Source organism: Pteropus medius, unplaced genomic scaffold (assembly GCF_902729225.1).
Source record: "Pteropus medius unplaced genomic scaffold, Ma_sr-lr_union100, whole genome shotgun sequence".
Classification (NCBI taxonomy): domain Eukaryota; kingdom Metazoa; phylum Chordata; class Mammalia; order Chiroptera; family Pteropodidae; genus Pteropus; species Pteropus medius.
Window position 1 is genome coordinate 5,529,952 of NW_024355206.1, and position 17,908 is coordinate 5,547,859.

General features: G+C 52.3%; 3 protein-coding genes across 10 annotated transcripts in view; 1 reads left to right on the forward strand and 2 right to left on the reverse strand.

The window, feature by feature from the left end:
- CFAP161 (cilia and flagella associated protein 161) overlaps positions 1-17,908 on the reverse strand; it is a 70,152-nt gene that overhangs the window by 52,049 nt on the left and 195 nt on the right. For 3 of the 6 annotated variants that reach the window (XM_039858282.1, XM_039858284.1, XM_039858279.1), the window contains exon 2: positions 16,315-16,597. In XM_039858282.1, coding sequence (XP_039714216.1) covers positions 16,315-16,400 — 86 coding nt within the window. In that variant the 5' untranslated portion in view covers positions 16,401-16,597. Of the gene's footprint in view, positions 1-13,382; positions 13,603-16,314; positions 17,903-17,908 lie in introns of those variants that run through there. The other 3 variants (XM_039858283.1, XM_039858285.1, XM_039858280.1) reach the window with 3 other exon arrangements.
- Positions 8,441-10,351, reverse strand: TLNRD1 (talin rod domain containing 1). The gene has a single exon (XM_039858288.1). The coding sequence runs from the start codon at positions 10,187-10,189 to the stop codon at positions 9,101-9,103; it is 1,089 nt and encodes a 362-aa protein (XP_039714222.1). The 5' UTR covers positions 10,190-10,351; the 3' UTR covers positions 8,441-9,100.
- On the forward strand, positions 10,878-16,405 carry LOC120599294 (translation initiation factor IF-2-like). 3 transcript variants are annotated; one of them, XR_005651849.1, is made up of 3 exons: positions 10,878-11,735; positions 12,170-12,450; positions 15,823-16,405. XR_005651849.1 is itself a non-coding variant. In XM_039858292.1 (2 exons), the coding sequence occupies exons 1-2, from the start codon at positions 10,881-10,883 to the stop codon at positions 12,191-12,193; spliced, it is 879 nt and encodes a 292-aa protein (XP_039714226.1). In that variant the 5' UTR covers positions 10,878-10,880; the 3' UTR covers positions 12,194-14,186. The 3 variants fall into 3 exon arrangements, 1 of the variants encoding a protein (XP_039714226.1); XR_005651850.1 differs by lacking the exon at positions 15,823-16,405 and adding an exon at positions 13,177-14,186; XM_039858292.1 differs by lacking the exon at positions 15,823-16,405 and having other exon boundaries at positions 12,170-14,186.

The window sequence follows — 17,908 nt, forward strand, 5'->3', positions numbered from 1 at the left end:
AAACGACTCCCTTGCCCGGGGCACAATGTTTTCATGTCCCACTGGGCCTAGCATGGCCCTGAGGACGCCAACGGGGACCATCACTGGTCAGCACCCTGTGGCTCACAGCCCAGAGCCCAGACTTGGCCAAGGGGCTCTGCGTCCACATCAGCCTGCTCTCACTCCCCGAAGCTTAGACCAGCTTCGGGGAGCGAGTTGGTCCACCCAGGGCCTCTCGAGTCTCCCCGTGGAACCCGCCTGAATCCCCGGAGGGCCCTCAAGGGATCAGACGTGTCAGGCCAGCCCTGCCTACAGCCCTGAGGGTCCCAGGCTGTGACCCTGGAGGCAGCTGGGCTCCAGGGGTTAGCACCGTCCAGAAGGTCGAAGACGACATCTGCGCAGAGGCCAACAGAAGCGAAGGCCCAGCACTGGGGACAGGAGCATGGGGACGGCCCGAGGTTCCTCACGCCCATAGGACGGCGGGGGCCGGGGGTGGGAGTCGATGGCCACAGTCTGCCCAGGGCCTGGCCCTCTACCTCGGGACCCGTCCAGCGGCACACTATCGGTGCTCAACAAACGTGTTGAGATGCTGACTGCTTGAGGCTGCAGGTCTGAATCTGCTGCATCGAAGCACGAGTGATGGAGGCGGGGAGGGAGATGGTGATGAGAGCAGGCTGATGTGGACGCACGACCCAGGCCGCAGCCAAGCACGCTCAGTATGCAGCACTGGCCAGGGGAAGGCCAGTGAGGGCCCGGACTGGGGTGCTGGTGGTGCAGCTGGGGGCAAGGAACAGAGGCCGAGGGTCTAGGAAAGGCAACTCCAACGACCTTGGTAACTGATTAATGAGAACACAGACAAAAGGAAAGGTTAATGAGATAGTTTATTCCTGGGGCTCTTCCTCTCTGAACTTGACAGGAAATTATGATTATGTTCACTAGACCCTACTATGTGTTAGTCACTGAAGATAAAAAAGTGACTCTACCACCTGATGATGACGCATAATGGGCACATGGGCGGGTAAACGGAATTGTAATAGCTTGGTAAGTGCTAACAGAGGGGAAGTTGGGGTGCTGAGACAGACCTCGATTCTTGTCCCACCACTTGGTGCTCTGTGACCTTAGCCAAGTAGGTTCAGTTCAGCACCCTCGTCTGGAAAATGAGCACAAGTCCTCACACCTCAAAAGATTGCTTTAAGGACTGAGACGCAACGTAAACATCTCAGCTCACATGGGAGCTCAAAACGTGCCGGCTACTGTTTCGCTTTCACTAGACAGACACTTATGGAGACGCTGGCCGCATGCTAGGGACGGCAGGGACAAAAAAGACCCGGTTCTTCCCTTGGAAGGCTCCCAGCCTATCGGCCGGCCCCGCTCAGCTCCCAGCCATCTGCAAAGATGGCGGACAGCAGGGCCCAGGACCCCGCTGCAGGTCGCTGGTCCCCTGGCCCCACCCAGGGCTCCTGATCCAAGGTCAGGCCAGCAGCTTGTATGACTGGGGAGTGGGGAGCCTGTTCCGCTTCCTGCTGAGCAGACCCAGTCCAGGAACAGCCTTCCATGCTGCGTCGACGCTACTCAAAATCAAGGAGCAGAAAAGCAAACGATCCCTAGACCTTGGACCTGAGCCCCCTCCGTAAGGCTCCTGCCGTCTCGAACCGAAAACGCCCCTCCGGCTGCACAGAAAAGAAACTCAGTGAAATCTCCACTTAGATTCTGTGTGGGCGCCCGGCACCGAGAGCAGCAAGGGCCGGTTCCGATGGCAGCATCCCTCCCACGGGCCGGTCAGCTCAGGACCGCAGGGTCGGGGCGAGCGAAGACCCAGTCCACGGCCTCCTCAGCAACCCTGACCACGGGGCTCGTCCTGGCCTCGTGGACTTTTTGCTCCTTTTCTCACATCTACAACATTCCGAGCTCATCTCCGCCTTCTGACTTCTGCTACAAAATCGCTCTTAAGGTAGGTCTACCGGAGACTGCTGAAAACCCCCCGGGGTGGGGCTCCCAACAGGCGCCAGCGAACGTCCTGCACTCTGCGGGGATTGTGAGCCATTCTCTTCTCGGCCAGAAAAAAATGGGCCAAAAACAATGCAGGAGGAACGATTTAGGTTAGGCAATTAGGAAGTCCTTCAAAAACTCTAAATGAACTCCCAGGGGACACTGCAGAATGCACTTCTCAAACTAATAAAATGACACACAGCTCGTCTCTCAGCACAGTCCACCGACGTTCACGCCACTCGGAATGTGATGGAAAATATCGAATGGGCTCAGGTTTTTAAAGGCACATTTAAAACCCTTTCCTTGTAGCATTTGAAGTGAACGATCTTCATGAGTCCAGGAAGGAAAGGGCCCCCCCGATACTAAAACCATTTATCGAACCTAAAGGGAAGATGCTCTGGTGAGTCGGGGCGGTGCCTATGTGCCTCTCAGTCATCCAAACAAGGACCCCAAAAGCCTCGCTCTCCCAGGCCCACGTTTCTGCGGTTATGCAGACGGAACACAATGGGGCGGTGGACCAGGAACCCGTCTCTATTGGAAGACAAACGGCCTCTCACGTTGATTTTGCCGAGGAAGACAAAGGATGGGGCTCTGTGATCACACCTAACAGTTACTACCCTGTGGCTTTGAGTCGTTGCTCTTTGAGGACTAGAGAGAATGTGCCTAACACTGTCCCAGACGCCCAGTAAATGTTTACTAAATCGGAAATGCTTTAACGTTGGACTTGCTAACCCAACACTATTCTAGACCCAACTAATGGTTCAGTGTCATTTCATCAGCAGCCGCTTGACCCTAGTGAGGACAGTGTCATACCCTTCCCTATTATTAGTGCCGAACTTTCAGGTGTTCTGTGGTTGCCCAGGATGAAACAGGAAGTCCCAGTGAAATCAAGAGTTGCTGGTGTTTCTAGAAATCTTAGTGGACAGGAAGCTTTGGGCTGAGCCCCAGAGAGTGAGGGACAGAGGAACCGGAACATGAGCTACCCTGCAGGGTCATGTTTAAAATGATTTCCTATCTATTCTGTCGATAGTTGTGCTTTAGTTGCATGGGTATTCTGGAGGAGGAAACTCCTATTTTTTCCTGAGTTATCGGTCATTGTGGCTGAGCCGAATTGGATTTAGAGCCATCTTCACGGAACTCTCTGCGGTAACAAGTCACATCTATCTAAGGCCCACACAACAGAGACTGTACCTAGCGAAACGGGATCTTAGAAATTGCCAAGACAGCTGAGATAATCAGATGATCTATTTTCGTCAGTTCTACAGACAATTTTCCATAGCATTACTAACAACTTTAAAAATTCTCAGTGACAACAAAACTAGAATCGTATTTACGTCTTTAAAAATATCTTTACCATCGAGCTTATAGAAAAAGGAATGTTTAAGCAAAACCTAGCCACCAAGAAACTTCGAGGAAAAAATCTTTATACCAAAATTCTCCCTGAAGGAAGGTGTGAGAATGACTTGCCAATTAATTTAGAACAGGAAGCTGGTGGTCATCGAAAAGAAGAAAAGGCATCGGTCAGCGCGGCACTGGCTGTGGCGTCCTACAGTCCCCTCCACGTCAGAGTTGTGGCATTGGTCTCATCTCCTAAAACACTGACTGATGACGTAACCAAGGCAGCTAGTTCGTGATTTTTTTACTAGACTAGTTATCTTGAGCAGCATCTGAAACTCACGAAAATTAGACAAAGGTCAGAAACTTAACATGTAGGTAAGGCGGCGCTGCGAAGCGAGCAGAAGGGTCTCAGGGCACGCTCGCTGACCTTGACCGCAGAGCATAGACACTTCCCTTCCCGAATCGCAGGATTAAAAACGCTCCCTCTGTGTCCTCCTTCAGCATGATCTGGATACAGGTATGTTATTAACGAAGAAAGGCGAGAATCAGTACATGGATTCATCTTTTAAGTTATGCTAACAAGTCTACATCGGCATTCAAACTCCTCCCTGAAGTCTGAAATGTCAGAGTGACTGTGGTGTTAAGAACTGAAGACGTCTAGGGTTTCAGAGACCCGGTTGGTCTGCCACATAGAACAGAAGACTGGGCTATGCTCTTTAGGCGGGCCCACCCTGAGGCCATCACAACAGTATCTGCTGCATCAAATTACTGGGAGGGTAAAGGCAAGGTTATCAGAGGAAACTGTCATTTACATGAAGTTTTAGAGAAGCCTCTTGACGACCTTATGAAGTCCACAGAACTGGTCTACGGAGCTCATCCCATGTCGTGCAAGTTCATCATAATATTTAACTTGTACAACAGGAAAATGGCGTACGAATGTTTAGACGACACGCACGATGAGTACGACCTGCCCACCTCACAGGATTGCTCTAAGGCCACGATGACATAGCATACACAAATGTGCCGACAGACTGAAGCGATCTCAATAAACTTCAGCAACGGCTACGTTCCCGCAGCACAGAATAAAGCCACGATTGGGTCACGGCCGCAACATTTATTTCCTAAAGCAGTGCTCCTCAAAGTTACTGCGCCCAGGGTGGCGAAGAAGGGGGAGGGAGTGCGAAGTACAAATCGGTGGTTACAAAGGAGTCACGGGGATGTGCAGTGTCGCGTGGGGAACACGGTGAGTAACACTGGACCGAGTGCGCTGTCAGGTGGGCACCGGACTTATGTGGGTGGTCACTTCGTAATTTATATAAATGTCGAATCACTATTACACTCGAAACTCATATAACAATGTACGCCAACTGTAATCGGAAAATGAAAATTATCTAAAAAAAAGTTAACGTGCCCAGAAGTCACCTGCAGAGCTTGCCAAAGGGCAGATTCGGGCTGGGGAGGCCTGGGTGGGGCCTGGCGTCTGCTAGTCACCAAGTTCTTGGGTGATGACACCAACCCCGGCTCCCAGGACCACCCTGTGCGCAGGGCGGCTCTGAAGGATTGCCCAGAACCTTGGTTCCCTGGGGGGCCTCAAAGGGCCACTCCCTGCGTGATCCCTACAGGAGCTCGGGAGTCCTCAGACACCTCATTTGGTTCTGAATAGAGCGCTTTACAAACTCAACAGTGAAGTGCCCTTTCTTGGGCAGCCAAAGGGCCAAAGAGTTGATTTCCAATTAGGTGTCTGCTGATTGCAGTTTTCCAGGACAGGAGTCAACAACATGCAAAAACATAGAAAGCGCATTTGCCAGTTTACTAGGACTTAAGTTCATCTCGAAGGGGTGGCAGGTGAAGGGAGAGAACTCTGTAGCTGTGAACACGCGCACACGTAAAAAACCTGCCAATTCCAATTGGCAGGAGAGACAAAATTTACTTTTCTATCTGAAGAAAAGGGCTCACAATATCCAGAACTGACACCTGAGCAAACCAGGACTGGCAGACGTGCCTGCTGCTGATACAGGGACCTCCAGAGTCGGTGAACAGACAGCAGCAGGCCCCGAGGCTGGCAGCTCTCCGGCTTGGGCATGTACCAGAATCACCGGCGGCCTGATGAACCCACACTGCTGCACCCATTTCTGACCCAGTGGGCCTGGAGGAGGGCCGAGGATGCTGCAGACGCCGCAGGGGCACGGAGTCTGCCTGAGTAGGGAACCATGTCCCACACACAGCTGTACCCAGGGCCCAGCACAGCGCTGCACACACAGTTGGCCCCCACTAAATATTTGCTGAATGAACTACCACTAAAACGGTCATTTCTAGAAACAACTTTACTACTTGCTTATGTATACTCGTTGCTGGCATCTTGTACACACACATTTATTTCACTTATGCAAACGACCCTAAAGAAAACACCCTATTTAGGCCAATTTATTGCACGCATACTCATGAAAAAAAAATTGCCTGGAGAGGACACAATTATCTGTGTCCACACTGGAAACCCAGGGATGGTCTCCTTAAGGGCTCGTCCAGGTGCCAGAAACCTGAGCCCTGAGGGCAGCCCCACGAGGGCAGCCCCACAGGTAAAAGTACTGCTGAGGCTTTTGGGAGATTTGTCCCTAGGTCCTTTCACAGTCACGGAGCAGTCGTTTTCAAATCCTCCGCCTGATCTGCATGTTACCATAGTCACAGGCATTCCGAAAAACAGGTGTTTCTGTTAAAATTAGCTGTTTCGAACTGCCAAATATTTTAGATCTCTATGCCAGCATTTAAAAAAGTTTTGTAAAATAACCCATCACATGTAACTGATGCTTCCAGAACGATAAAACTCTAAACTTTTTTTTTTTTTTGAGAAATATGACTATTAGAAAAAACAACTGTCGTGGAGATGGGGGGCCGGGCAAGAAACAGACACATACGTGTCATTTTTGCATTTCCTAACACCAACCCAGAATGAATAGAAAAAGGCCGAGCTTGAAACAACCAATGAAAGTCTGAGCTGTGCCTTCTAGTTAAGTGTTGTGTTTGAAAGCCTTTGTCCCATTTACTTGGGGTGACTGTCAGAAATAATGGCTTTTGTTCTGAGAACTTGGCCATAATGATTTCCTTCTCTCATGACCATTCAAAGGAAGGTTTTCAACATCTCTGATCAAGATGGTGCCCATTAAGGCTGTGCAAGAAAACTTGCCCTGGGAAGTCAGATGAGCCTAAGGATTGTAAATGAACTCTAGTGTGGTTTAATGAAAAAAAGAGAAAAAAAAAAAAAAGAAATCAGGCCATCGTAATTTTATTCCTGGAACCAGTATCTCTGCCGACCGTATTAAACCCAGTGAAATAGGTCTGAGATGCTCCTTTTTAAAAATCAGGGCTATTTTAAAAACGAGTTTAGCAACCTGGTACATTGGAAGAAAGTTAAAATGCCTAAGATCCGTGCCCAGGCGAGCGACACAGACACATGGATGCTGTGCGTTTCTTGTGCTGGTTTCCAAGTGGAATTCACTTCAAGCCACTTGCTGGAAGAAAACCCCTAACCTTTTATCTTAGGGACAGGGGGAAAAAAAAGGTAAACACATCACTGAAATTTAACTTCAGTTTCAGAGATTTTGAATATTAAGTGAAAACCTTAAAAATACACAGAAACGTTAATAGCAACTATCACTTCGCTAAAGGAAAAAGAAGTTCTACAATTAATTGCGTGAGTAGCTAGTTGGGGGCACCCAAATAGAGAGGGAAAGTGATTGGGGGTCTGAGGGGGAGGCCTGCATTGTCCTGAAAACTGCAACTTGCTTCTGCAAGAAAAGCGTCCAAAGAACAATTGGCAATTCTTTTTTCCTAATCAAATTTACGGATTTCTGGCCTTAATTTCATTTTTCTTTGTTCCTTTCAGTTCATTCTTTGTGATTGCAGAGGGTCAATGAACCATTTAAACTGTAGCATTACTATGGAAATGCAATACATAGAAATAAGTAAAAATCCCTATAGGCACACGGAATTGTCATCAGTACATGGGTTAGTGTTTCCTGTCCCCCAATACTTGCTGAACTTGACTGATCTGGACTGCAAAGATGGGCAGGGAGAGGGGATAGAGCATTCTCAAGGTCATTTTTATCTTTTAAAGACTTTCAAAAGTTAAATCTATCAGGACCTAAGAGAGAAAAACACTAGCTTCCTCGACCGATTTTTTCAAAAGATTTTAAGACTTTTCAAACTTCAAATTCAGAGAAACTAAACAGTCTTAGTCTTACAAGACGTTTGACAAGTTGAATATGACTTTCTCACAGTAAAGACATCTATTCAAGTAAAACAGTCAATATGACTTCCCTCTCTAACATATTATGGTGAAAAATTCTTTCTTTTCAGATCCATGGGAACTGCAAAGGCACAACAAATACCAAGAAAACTGTACACTGAGCAAGTTTAAAGCACACATCAATTTTTATCCATGGGGCTCTCCCAGGGAAATCACTCCAAATAAATCTGTTGTACTTTCGGCGGAAAAATGTCCAAAACATCACTAGGCTCAGCAAAATTATATATCCCTTCCCTGCTCCCAAATTTGTCTTAAAATGTTTGTAGAAAGGATGAACTAATGTTAAATAACTCCAAATTTCAATTAACAAAGCATTCTTCCAGCATACAGTCAACCAGGGCATATCTTAGATCTAGGTCACAAAATAAACTTTTTCCCCACAATTACATTGTGATCCTAGAAAGTTCTTAACACTTCTGGAATACACGTCCCTTTATTAAGCAATCTAGAACCCTCTCTGCTTTCTTCTGATATCCTGAGTGACCGGATCAGGTCTGAACAGACCTGTCTACATGACAGGCGGCACACTCTCTGGACGGACAGTATGTTCAGTTCCGCTGCAGACCCTGTGGCCTGGGGAGGCGGGCCTACGCACAGGGTGAGGACCGGCCTTCATCTGAGACAGGCAGGACACTAATCAGACTTGCCTTCTTCCTGAACTCTAGGCTGTTCAAAGACGTAGCACATGGGTTAGCTGGAGGAAAAAGTAGAAAGGGGACTGGGGACCCACCTCACTGCGACTGAAGCCGACTTTCCGGGGTGCCTTTCCAGAGGTGAAATGCGGCACGCAACATCGTTATTGAAAATCCACAGTAATTGCAAAAAGCCATATGAGAAACATAACATTTTAATAGATGAAATAAATACTCCAGTACATGCAAGGTAAAAACTTGACATTGGGGGGAAAAAATCACTCTATAGTGTAAATTAAAAAATAAAACACACACTCACAGTAGCTTTTCCCCCATTTGCAAATCACATGGCAAAGTCATACCCTTTCCACACCAAGTATACGCCTAATCCAACTTAAAAAAATAACAACATACAAAAAAGGTAGCTACATCCATGTCTAAGGAGTGAAAACTGAGGTAACTTTTCTTTTAATTAGGAAAAAAAAAAAAGACCAAAAAAGAAATGAACCCATGACCTCCTTCCTGCCCAATTAATTAATAATAAAATTTAGCTGAGGGATTCCTGAAGAAGGGCTGGGTTGGGACGGGGGTAACACCGCGACCAGCAGATGCGCGTCGTCCATCTCCAGGTCCCTCCCTACGCGGCGCACCGGGCCCTCCGGGCCCTCCGACGTGCCTGTAAATTGGACGCGCGGCCCTGCCTTCTGGAAGATTCCTCTCCAGCGTTTAACACGGGGCGAGGGCAGGGGGGAGAGGGAACTTTCAGCTATGATTTCTTTGGTATAAATGGAGAGGGGCAGGTGCCATCTTCCTTTAGTCTGGGGGTGGAAGAAGGGGGGTGGTTGCAGGTGGGTGGGTGCTAATTCACAGAATTGGAATTCACTGGCGGTAAAGTCCTGGGCGAAGACCTCTCCCTTAAAGCCTGAGATAGCAGGGTGCAGCCTTCAGACACGGCGCAGGCCGAGTTCCTCAGCCTCTCCCTGTGGTCCGACATCTTGGCGCCCCCGTCGGGGTGCAGCGCCAGATCCCTGAGGCACTGGGTCAGGAGCACGCAGGCCGACACCACGCTCATGGCGCCACCCAGGATGGCGGTCTGCACCGCCTTGCCCTCGGCGCTCACGGCCGCCGCGCGACCCAGGAACTGCGGCTCGGTGGCGAAGCCCACCAGCGCGCTCACCGCCTGCACCAGCGGCCCGCTGAAGAGCGCGCAGCGGCTGCGCGCCAGCTCGCTGGGTGCCGCCTTGACCTCGCGCACACAGGCCAGCAGCGCCGACGCGCTCGTGCTCATGCACTTGACGCCCAGCTTGAACTGCTCGCGCGCAAAGCGGTCCCGGGACTTCTCGCTGGCCAGGGCGCAAGCGTCCGTCAGGAACTTGAGGTTGCGCGACAGGCCCTGCGACACCTCCAGCAGCAGCTGCGGGGTCATGTCGGCCAGCGGGGTGGCGCGCAGCACGGCGCAGCCCTGCTCCACCTCGTGGCGGCAGCGAGTCACGCGGTAGCGGTCCACCAGGCCGTGCTGCGCGGGCTGCGCTCCCGGCGTGGCCACGGCCGCCAGGTAGGCCGCGTGGGCGGAGCACTCGGTCAGCGACACCACCAGGTCGCCCAGCTCCACCAGGCTGTCCCCCGCCTCGGCGAAGCGGCCCATGTTGAGCTGGCTCTGCACGTCGTGGGTGAGGATGGAGAGCCCCTTGGTGCGCGCGATGATGGTGTCCCGGCACTGCTCGAAGGACTCGGCGCCGGCCCCGGCGGAGGCGGGGCCCTCGAAGAGCACGGGCCGCGCCTCGCTCGACAGCAGCAGCAGATCGGCCACCAGCTGCATCTTGCCCTTGCAGTGGTCGCAGAGGGACACCAGCCTCTTCCGCGGCTGTGAACTGGCCCCGCCGACGGCGCTCGCAGGAGCCGGAGAAACCGCCTCGCCGGTGGGCTTCCCCGCGCTGCCGCTAGCCATTGCGCCCGGGGGGCACTGGCATGCCGCTGGGGACCCCGCTACCGCCGCCGCTGCCACTGCCGCCGCCCTCGCGGCCGTCGCGACTCAGCTGGCCGGGGCCGCGGTGCCTTCCCCGCACCATCGTGCCATCCACCGCCGCCGGCGGAGGGCGCGGGGCGGGCGAGGGGACGCAGGAGGCTCTTCGCGGCGCGGGGAGGGGCTTCGGCGTTCGGCCTCCCGGGGGGCTTGCAGGAACCATGAACCAGGCGCAGCAAACTCACAGTCCGCGCTCCTCGTCGCCGGGCCGCCAGGAAAGTCCCTTCTGCCGGGCCGCGGCCGCCGCCTTCCTGGGCATGGCCCGGCCCGGCCGCCGGAGCGGGAGGGCGGGAGGGGAAGCTGGGAGTTGTCCTTCCTTCCTTCCTTTCTTTGAAATCAAAATCCCTTCCTCGGGAGGGAGCGCGCGCCGCGGTCCGGGCGGGCTCTGCTGTCAGCCTCCTCGGCTCGGCGGCGCACGTGGGCTTCAGGCGCCGCGACCCCGCCCGACAGCACTTCCCCGCGACGGCGGCCGGGGCTGGCGCTTGGGGACGCGCGGCCGCCCCGGCGCATCTCCTGCCTCCGGCTCTCGGGAAACGGCCCGGCGGCGGCCGCGGGGCCGAGGGTGTGGCCGGTGCTGGCGCGGCCGCGCCGACTGAGTCGGGCGGGAGCCGCACGGATGGCGCACAGCGGCCGCCCGCCCGCCACGCCCGGCGGCCCTTCCCGCCTCGCGGCTCACAGAGCGCGGCCCGGCGCCCGGGCGGCACGCCCTCCGGCCCCGCGCGCCCCGCGGCCCGCCGCCGGCTGTCGGCGCGAGTCCATGCCCGGCGCCTCCTCGCCTGGGGCCCGCAGCGGCTCAGCTCTCCCGGGACCCCGGGCTCTGCGCATCAGACGCTCTGCGCGCGTGTCCCCGGCGGCCAGGCCAACTCAGAAGGTCCCCGCGGCGCTGCGGCCACCCGCCCGGGCCCCGGCTCCTGCCATTTTTATCAACCTCCAACTTCCGAGCGAGCCCGAGAAACTGAAAGGAAGGGCGGGGGCCGAAAGGCAGAGGGAAACGCCGCCTCCTCCCCACGCTGCAGCTCCGAGCGCGGCCGTGGGCGCGCCGCCTGCCCGCCGGGCCGCTAGGGCTGTCCTGGTCCCGGCCGGCCTCGCCCCCGCTCGCCGCCACCGCCGCCTCGGCCGCAGCCTCCCCGGAGCCTATAGAAATCTTTTGTGTGGCGTCACCGCCTTTCGTTTAAATCCCGCTTCCTCCTCTCGCCTTCCTCCGCCCCCTCGCCGCTCCCGGATGCTTGCGCGATGCGCTGCTCCTCCCCCGGGAAGCGGGCGGCTGCGGGAGGACGCCGCCGCCCACCACGGACGCCGGGCCCGCCCGCGATCCCCGGGGAGAGGCGGGAGGGACAGGAGCGAGGCCGCCGGGCCAGGGCTCCGCGCGCGCCCTGGGGAGACGGGGCGCCGCCGCCTGTTGGCCTTACGTAAGCGCTCAGCCAGGCAGGGGCTGCACGCGTCCTCCCCGCCCGGACAGCGAGTCTCAAAGGTGACCTGTTTTCTGGGCTGGAGGGAGGAGGACACTGGATATCATCCCCCAGTGACTTGGGGACGTCCCCGCGTCTTCTGGGACGCTGTCCGGCTTCCCAAGCTGTCCCCCTGCCCTTTGTGTGATTGGTCCTCTCCCACGGCGGGGCCGAGGGGCCGGGCGGGGTTAGGAGTCGGAGGAGCGCGGCTGGATGCTGGCCGCTTCCTTTACCCCCACGTCCCTTACGCCCTAGAGCGCGGGCTCTGAGCCAGACTTCCTGGGGTCTGTCTCCCCAGCCACTTGAGTTGCGTGACCTGGTGCAAGTTCTCTCTCCAAGTATCCGTTTTCTCATCTCGAAAACAGATATTGTGCACTGACCACTTGAGCGCTTGGCTCATAAATCGTGGCTGTTAGAATGAGCCTAGATCGGCAGTTTACCCTCTCGTAACTTCCAGGTCTTCGGCTCCATAATGAGGTAATAGTGACCCAGCCTTTGGAGGAAAACGCGATCATCCCTGCCTCAGACACGGAAACGCTCAGATGGCCCGAACGCCTTCCTAAGGTCAAGAAGATGGCACACGGCTGGCGAGAAGCCCACCCAACACCTTCGCACCGTACCCGGCCCGCTCATCCCGGAAGTGGTTGAAGCACCTGGGCTTCCGCCCCGCCTCCTCGTCCTGAAACGCCCGCCAGCTGCTCAGCCGGCACACGCTGGGCGTGTTCAGCCAACGGACAGGTTAGTTCCTCTGTCTCTGCCTAGGACCCGGGGTCACCTTTTTTCAGCCTGTGGTCAGTGTAACTACTTACAACTAGGATGACCTTGCAATTTATCATCAAACCGAAACAGTTTTGAGAGCGAAGTGTGAGATGTGCCATTAATAAATTAACCAGGAACAAAAGCCGCAAACCTGAATGAGTGGTCACCCTACTTATAACTGAAAGTGTACTTGGGCACTTCCTAAAACCTGGATAAACCCACTTGTGTTGCAAACCAAGGCTAAGAAAACTGACGATTTTCTAAACAAGCAGCAATTGTGTAGGGTCAATCCCTTTTATCTTTTTACGAGGGACACAGTTGGATAAATCTCGTCTTAACTGGTAACCCAGAAGGAGCAGCCTACTCTCTCTCGGCTCCACGAACATCATGAGAAAGAAGTCCCGCCACCCCTCTGTGCCCACTCATCCATGGACTGCACCCGGGACCAGGGGTTCTCGCCAAAGCCACTCCAAGCCCCTAGCGGGCTGCTCTCCTTTTCTTCATGTCCGCAGCCTGTCTTGCTGCTGCTGCCAGGACCCTGTACCCAGCAAAGCGCTGTTACACAGACTGTCCCATTGTACGCAGGGACCTCTGGTTTAGCTTCAAAAATCTCACGGGATTGTTTTCTTGGTCCGCCCTGCCCCATTTTCTCAGGGTGGCTCCTCCTAACTCAGCTTCACAGGTACCATCTCCGCCTTTCTTTAGGTCACCTTTACTTTTTGCCACTGTGCATTCACTCCACAAATATGCGTCCACCCCGTGCTAGGCACGTAAGGAAAATGCGGGCTCTATCCCTCCTCGAGAGTAGAGTTCAGAGGGCCACAGAGTCACGCGAACGAGGAATCACCATTCACTATGGGGACAGTGAGAGCACGGAGCGAAGAAACTATAGCAGAGATAACACTGCTTACCAAATAGTCCCGCTGCAACTCCCAGGGCCCTGCGATCAGCTCTGACCATGAACGGAGGTGGAGGTGATCTGCTGGGCGAGGCAGTGAAAAGCCGTCTGCACGTCTGCGGGCTCTCTTCCCCTGCTGAAGCTACCCCAGTGCCTGTGCTCTAGCTGGCGCGTCTGGGGGCGGGGGTGGCGTCTGTAAGCCTGTGGGACCGTGGAGCGGACCCTCTGTTAACCTGCGTTGAGCACAGAATGTGAGCAAAAGGTGAACTCAGCGTGAAGCCAGTGAGGTCGGAGGGGTGGCTGCTGCTGTAGCATGATTTAGTCTGTGTCTGCCACAGAGCCGCCGCAGTAAGGGCGTTCTCTGTAGCAAACTCCACCCATTACCCCTTTAACCTTGTCTTAAAATTAAAATATAATGAGCCAAAGGTACTGCGCAAAGTGTTTTTCACTGAGATGGCAACTGAGTGAGAGAAGAAAGCTAAAAATATGTGGACTGAAGGAATGGCTGGGGGAAGTGGATGGAGCAGACAAGAGGAAGCCGAGACCGTGCAGAAAAGGGTTCGGCCACTGGAGAATGTCTTCTCAGTGCCTGGCTCAAGGCCACCGCTCAGTAGGAGTTAATAAATGAGAACAAGATGTAAACAGACACCTGACCAAGGATCTGGGGAGGAACGAGGGAACCGACGGTGGGGAAACATCCTCTCCCTGCTTCCTTGCCTAGTTTAGACAGTGCAGCTACCGCCCGCAGGTGTGACACAGCAGTATGAACAGTCTGGCTTGCTTATTCAATATTCATAACATAAAGTTTACCATCTTATCCTTGGTTCGGTGGTAGTAAGTACATGCTCACTGGTGTGCAACCATCACCATGATCCATCCCCAGAAATCTTCCATCTTCCCAGAAATTCTGTCCCCATTAAACACTAACTCCTCCTTTTCCTCTCCCTCCCCCAGCCCCTGTAAACCACCGTTCTATTTTCTCTATAAATTCGACTACTCTAGGTAACTAACTTATATAAGTGGAATCATACACTATTTGTCCTTGTGTGTCTGGCTCGACTTAGAATGTCTTCAAGGTTCATTGATACTGTAGCGTGTCAGGATTTCCTTCCCTTTTAAGACAGAATAATATTCCGCCGAGGTATATAGGCATGCTGGGTTTCACGCCCAACTTTCACACTGCACTCCAGACTCGGTGGACCACCAACCAAACTGTGCCTTGTCCACAGTGCCACCTGGCGGTCAGTTTGGGGGCGTTCTCTAGTGTACCCGTCCTTTGCATCAGTTGTCTGTTTTTTTGTGCTCATAGATGGGCAAATTCAGACTCAGGCAACCTTTCTTACAGACAGGAAGACATCAACCTTTAATATTTTCGATGGCTCTCTTAAAGGGGAGGACTTTATTACACCTGGAGCACTTACGCCTCCCCTCTCTTTTCCCTGATGTACTCATCCCCACAGGTGGTGAATGAGATTCTGACATTCATGGGGTCGTGGCTCACTGGAGAGCAGGATCACTGTGACAGGTCACACCCCTTCCCCAGCATCTCTTCTTGCTCTCAGTAAGAACACGTGGGCAGGATCTCACCTCTCAGGCCCACAGCCTTCCCATCCCCACCTCCCTCCCTCCCCTGCTCCGTGTTCTCTCTGTTCACCTGAAGTTGAGTGGGTGGGGGAGCCCTCCGTGCTGGACCAGCTATACTGTGGTGGGCACACCTGAGCATTCAGGTCTCAAGATCTGGGAGATCTAGAATTTCCTCCCGTCTAGTTTACCAGAGGCCTGCATGGAGCTAAAGCTTGCTTTCACAGATAAATTCTCCACCCCATTTCCTTACTGGCTAATAATCTTTGGATGTGTTTTCCATTTTCAAGAACCCTATACGGGAGAAAATTTGCAAGGCAATTGCACTATTATAGATCATATGAATTAAGTGTATTAAGTTGAAATTAGGCTTTTTTTATACCATGGTAGAGAGAACAGTATAGTCGATACTCTGGAAGCATTGGTGTGTTTGTGTGCACTCCCCCCGACCCCAGCCTCAACTGACTCACAATCCCACTGCTTAGGGTTTCCTCTTATTTAAGACAGGGGTATTATCATTATCGTGTCATCTCTTGAGGTCCTAAACTCCTGTTCTCTGCTGTATTGTTTATCTCTTCTGCTAGTCTGCAGAATGTTTGGTGCAGGAACCTTGTTATATTCACCTTGCCATCAGTGCTTCACCTGGTTCTTGGCTCACAGTACGCCCCTAGTAAATAAATTCTCACAGACTTGAACTGTATCAAGTTCCAAATGCCAAACTAGTAGAAACGCAATCAATCTAGATGTTTTCACATCAGTGGGTTATAAAATGAATTTCTTCTTTAGATGAAAGTCAGTAGCCCTGGAAATTTTTATACAAGCCCAATGATTTCTGTAAAACACTAAATCGCTTTTTTTTTCTGTATAACTAGATACTGTGGACCAGGATTCCAGCACTTCTGCACCTTCGCTTGGCAGCTAGCAAGATGAGTGACCAGGGTGACCCCTCCCAGCAGAGCACATGACTGACCACAGCTGTGCATGTGTTTTTAGCATGACTGCACCAGGACAGGGCTCTGAGCCACTGGGTGGAGCAATGGGCCCTGGGGAGAAAGCTTATGATACTTCCCCTATGATTTCAAAAAAGAAAAGGAAAAAGCCTCTTTTTCTCATGCGTTGTTTCTGCTTAGTGTCAATAGAAAACGCCATGCTGTGTCTACGTATAGATGCATGCGTGAGCATGTGCTGTATCAGCCGTCGCTACAGCGAGAGAATGTAAACTGCAGTGCTCCTAAGAGCAAAGGTGAGGCAGACATTGTTAGCTGGTTGCCGTGGCAGCATCCGCTTCCTCTTTTCCCTTCATAACAGAATCCCAGTTTTATTTGGGGTGACGAGTAGAGCGAGAAGACAGTTTCCTGGCCTACCTTGGAGGGTTAGGTTCCAGCCAATGAGATGTAAACAGAAGTGCGTGCACTGTCCAAACAGGCTGCTTAAATGAAACTGACTCCATTGAAAGGTATGCTCCTCTTGGCTTTCCTTTCCCTTTTCCTCTAGATGAAAGTCATCTTGATGGCTGGAGCTCCAGTAGCCATTTGGAACTGGTAGTGACCTTGAGGATGGAAATCACAAGCCAGTATGATGGAGGCTGGATGCCAGATGACTGAGGAGCCACAATACTAGCCCTAGATGCCTAGTTTCCAGCCGCTTCTGTGAAAGAAAAATCAACTAATAACGACGGAGCCCTCTATCTTATTTAAAACACTTAAAAAACAGTTTTCTGTTACATGCAACCTATTAATCCTACCCAAGCAAGGTGGCTAGTTAGCTAGGACTGCCGTAACAAAGTACCACAGGCCATGTGGCTCAAGCAACAGAAATTTATTTTCTCACTATTCTGGAGGTTAGAAGCCCCAGATTAAGGTGTCGGTAGGGCTCGTTTCCTGAGACCTCTCCCCTTGGCTTATACATGGCCATCTTCTCGTGTTTTCACACGTCTTCCCCTTTATACATGACTATAGCCAATTTTCCTCCTTTTATAAGGACACCAGTCATGTTGGAGTAGAGCCTACCCTAACAACCCCATTTGAACTTAACTACCTCTTTAAATGCCCTACCTCCAAATAGTCACATTCTGAGGCCCTGGGGGTTAGGTCTTCAACACATGAAATGAGGGGCATACAGATCAGACCATAACCCAAGGCGTGAATAAAGAGGTTTATTGTGGCTCTTTTTGTAACAGCAGAAAAACTGGTCATAAATGTCCGTCGATAGGGCAGGGAATAGGGAAATAAACTATTGGCATATTGATACCAAAGCATACTATACCTGTCTATAGAATGGAAATTCTTCATGTCATATTAAGAAGAAAACACTTAAGGAGCCAATATGCTTACCGATTTGCACAGTATGCTGCCGCGAACACGTACAAATACAACAAAACCATGTCTGGAGCCACTTTGGTGTTCATAAATGTATAGAAAAAGGTACACAGTATATGACAAACCGACGACTGGTGGGTGTGCAGAATTGTGGGGTCGAGCAGAACGTTTGGAACTTTGTAGAGAATATTTCGTAACTACAATAAGTGATTCGTGTGTTTCTTAATTAAATATCTAAAAGAAATCAGCAGACCAGCCGTGTAAAACTCGAATTTCAAGGCACCTCTGGCCAGAAATTTTTTAAGTAGGAAACAAAAAAACAGAATGATTCAACCTTGAAAAGGATGAGTCAGAGCCTACGGGGCTGTTCAAATCAGAAGAAATACTGATGCTATTCTAATGATGAAAAGTAATTTAAAAAAAAAAAAAAGCTTTTTCGCGCTCAGGAGATGAATATCTCGAAAGCTGGCGGAACTGAATCCTCTCGAACGAGCAGCAAGGTAGTGGGCCCGCTGGACTCGGGACCCCCCGAAACAGCTGCTCAGAAGTGTCCTCAAACGCTGCTCGGAGGCCGCGGGAGGCCGCGGGGAAGCGCCGGGCCCCGTGCACGGCTGTCCCGGGGCTGAGGCGGCTCCGACTC

Excerpts from the sequence above, each read along its gene's own strand:
- LOC120599294 (XM_039858292.1), top strand. The coding sequence starts at position 10,881 with ATGGCGCACAGCGGCCGCCCGCCCGCCACGCCCGGCGGCCCTTCCCGC. Across the intron at positions 11,736-12,169 it reads CCGGACAGCGAGTCTCAAAG|GTCTTCGGCTCCATAATGAG; the intron begins GTGACCTGTTTT and ends CGTAACTTCCAG.
- TLNRD1 (XM_039858288.1), bottom strand. The coding sequence starts at position 10,189 with ATGGCTAGCGGCAGCGCGGGGAAGCCCACCGGCGAGGCGGTTTCTCCG.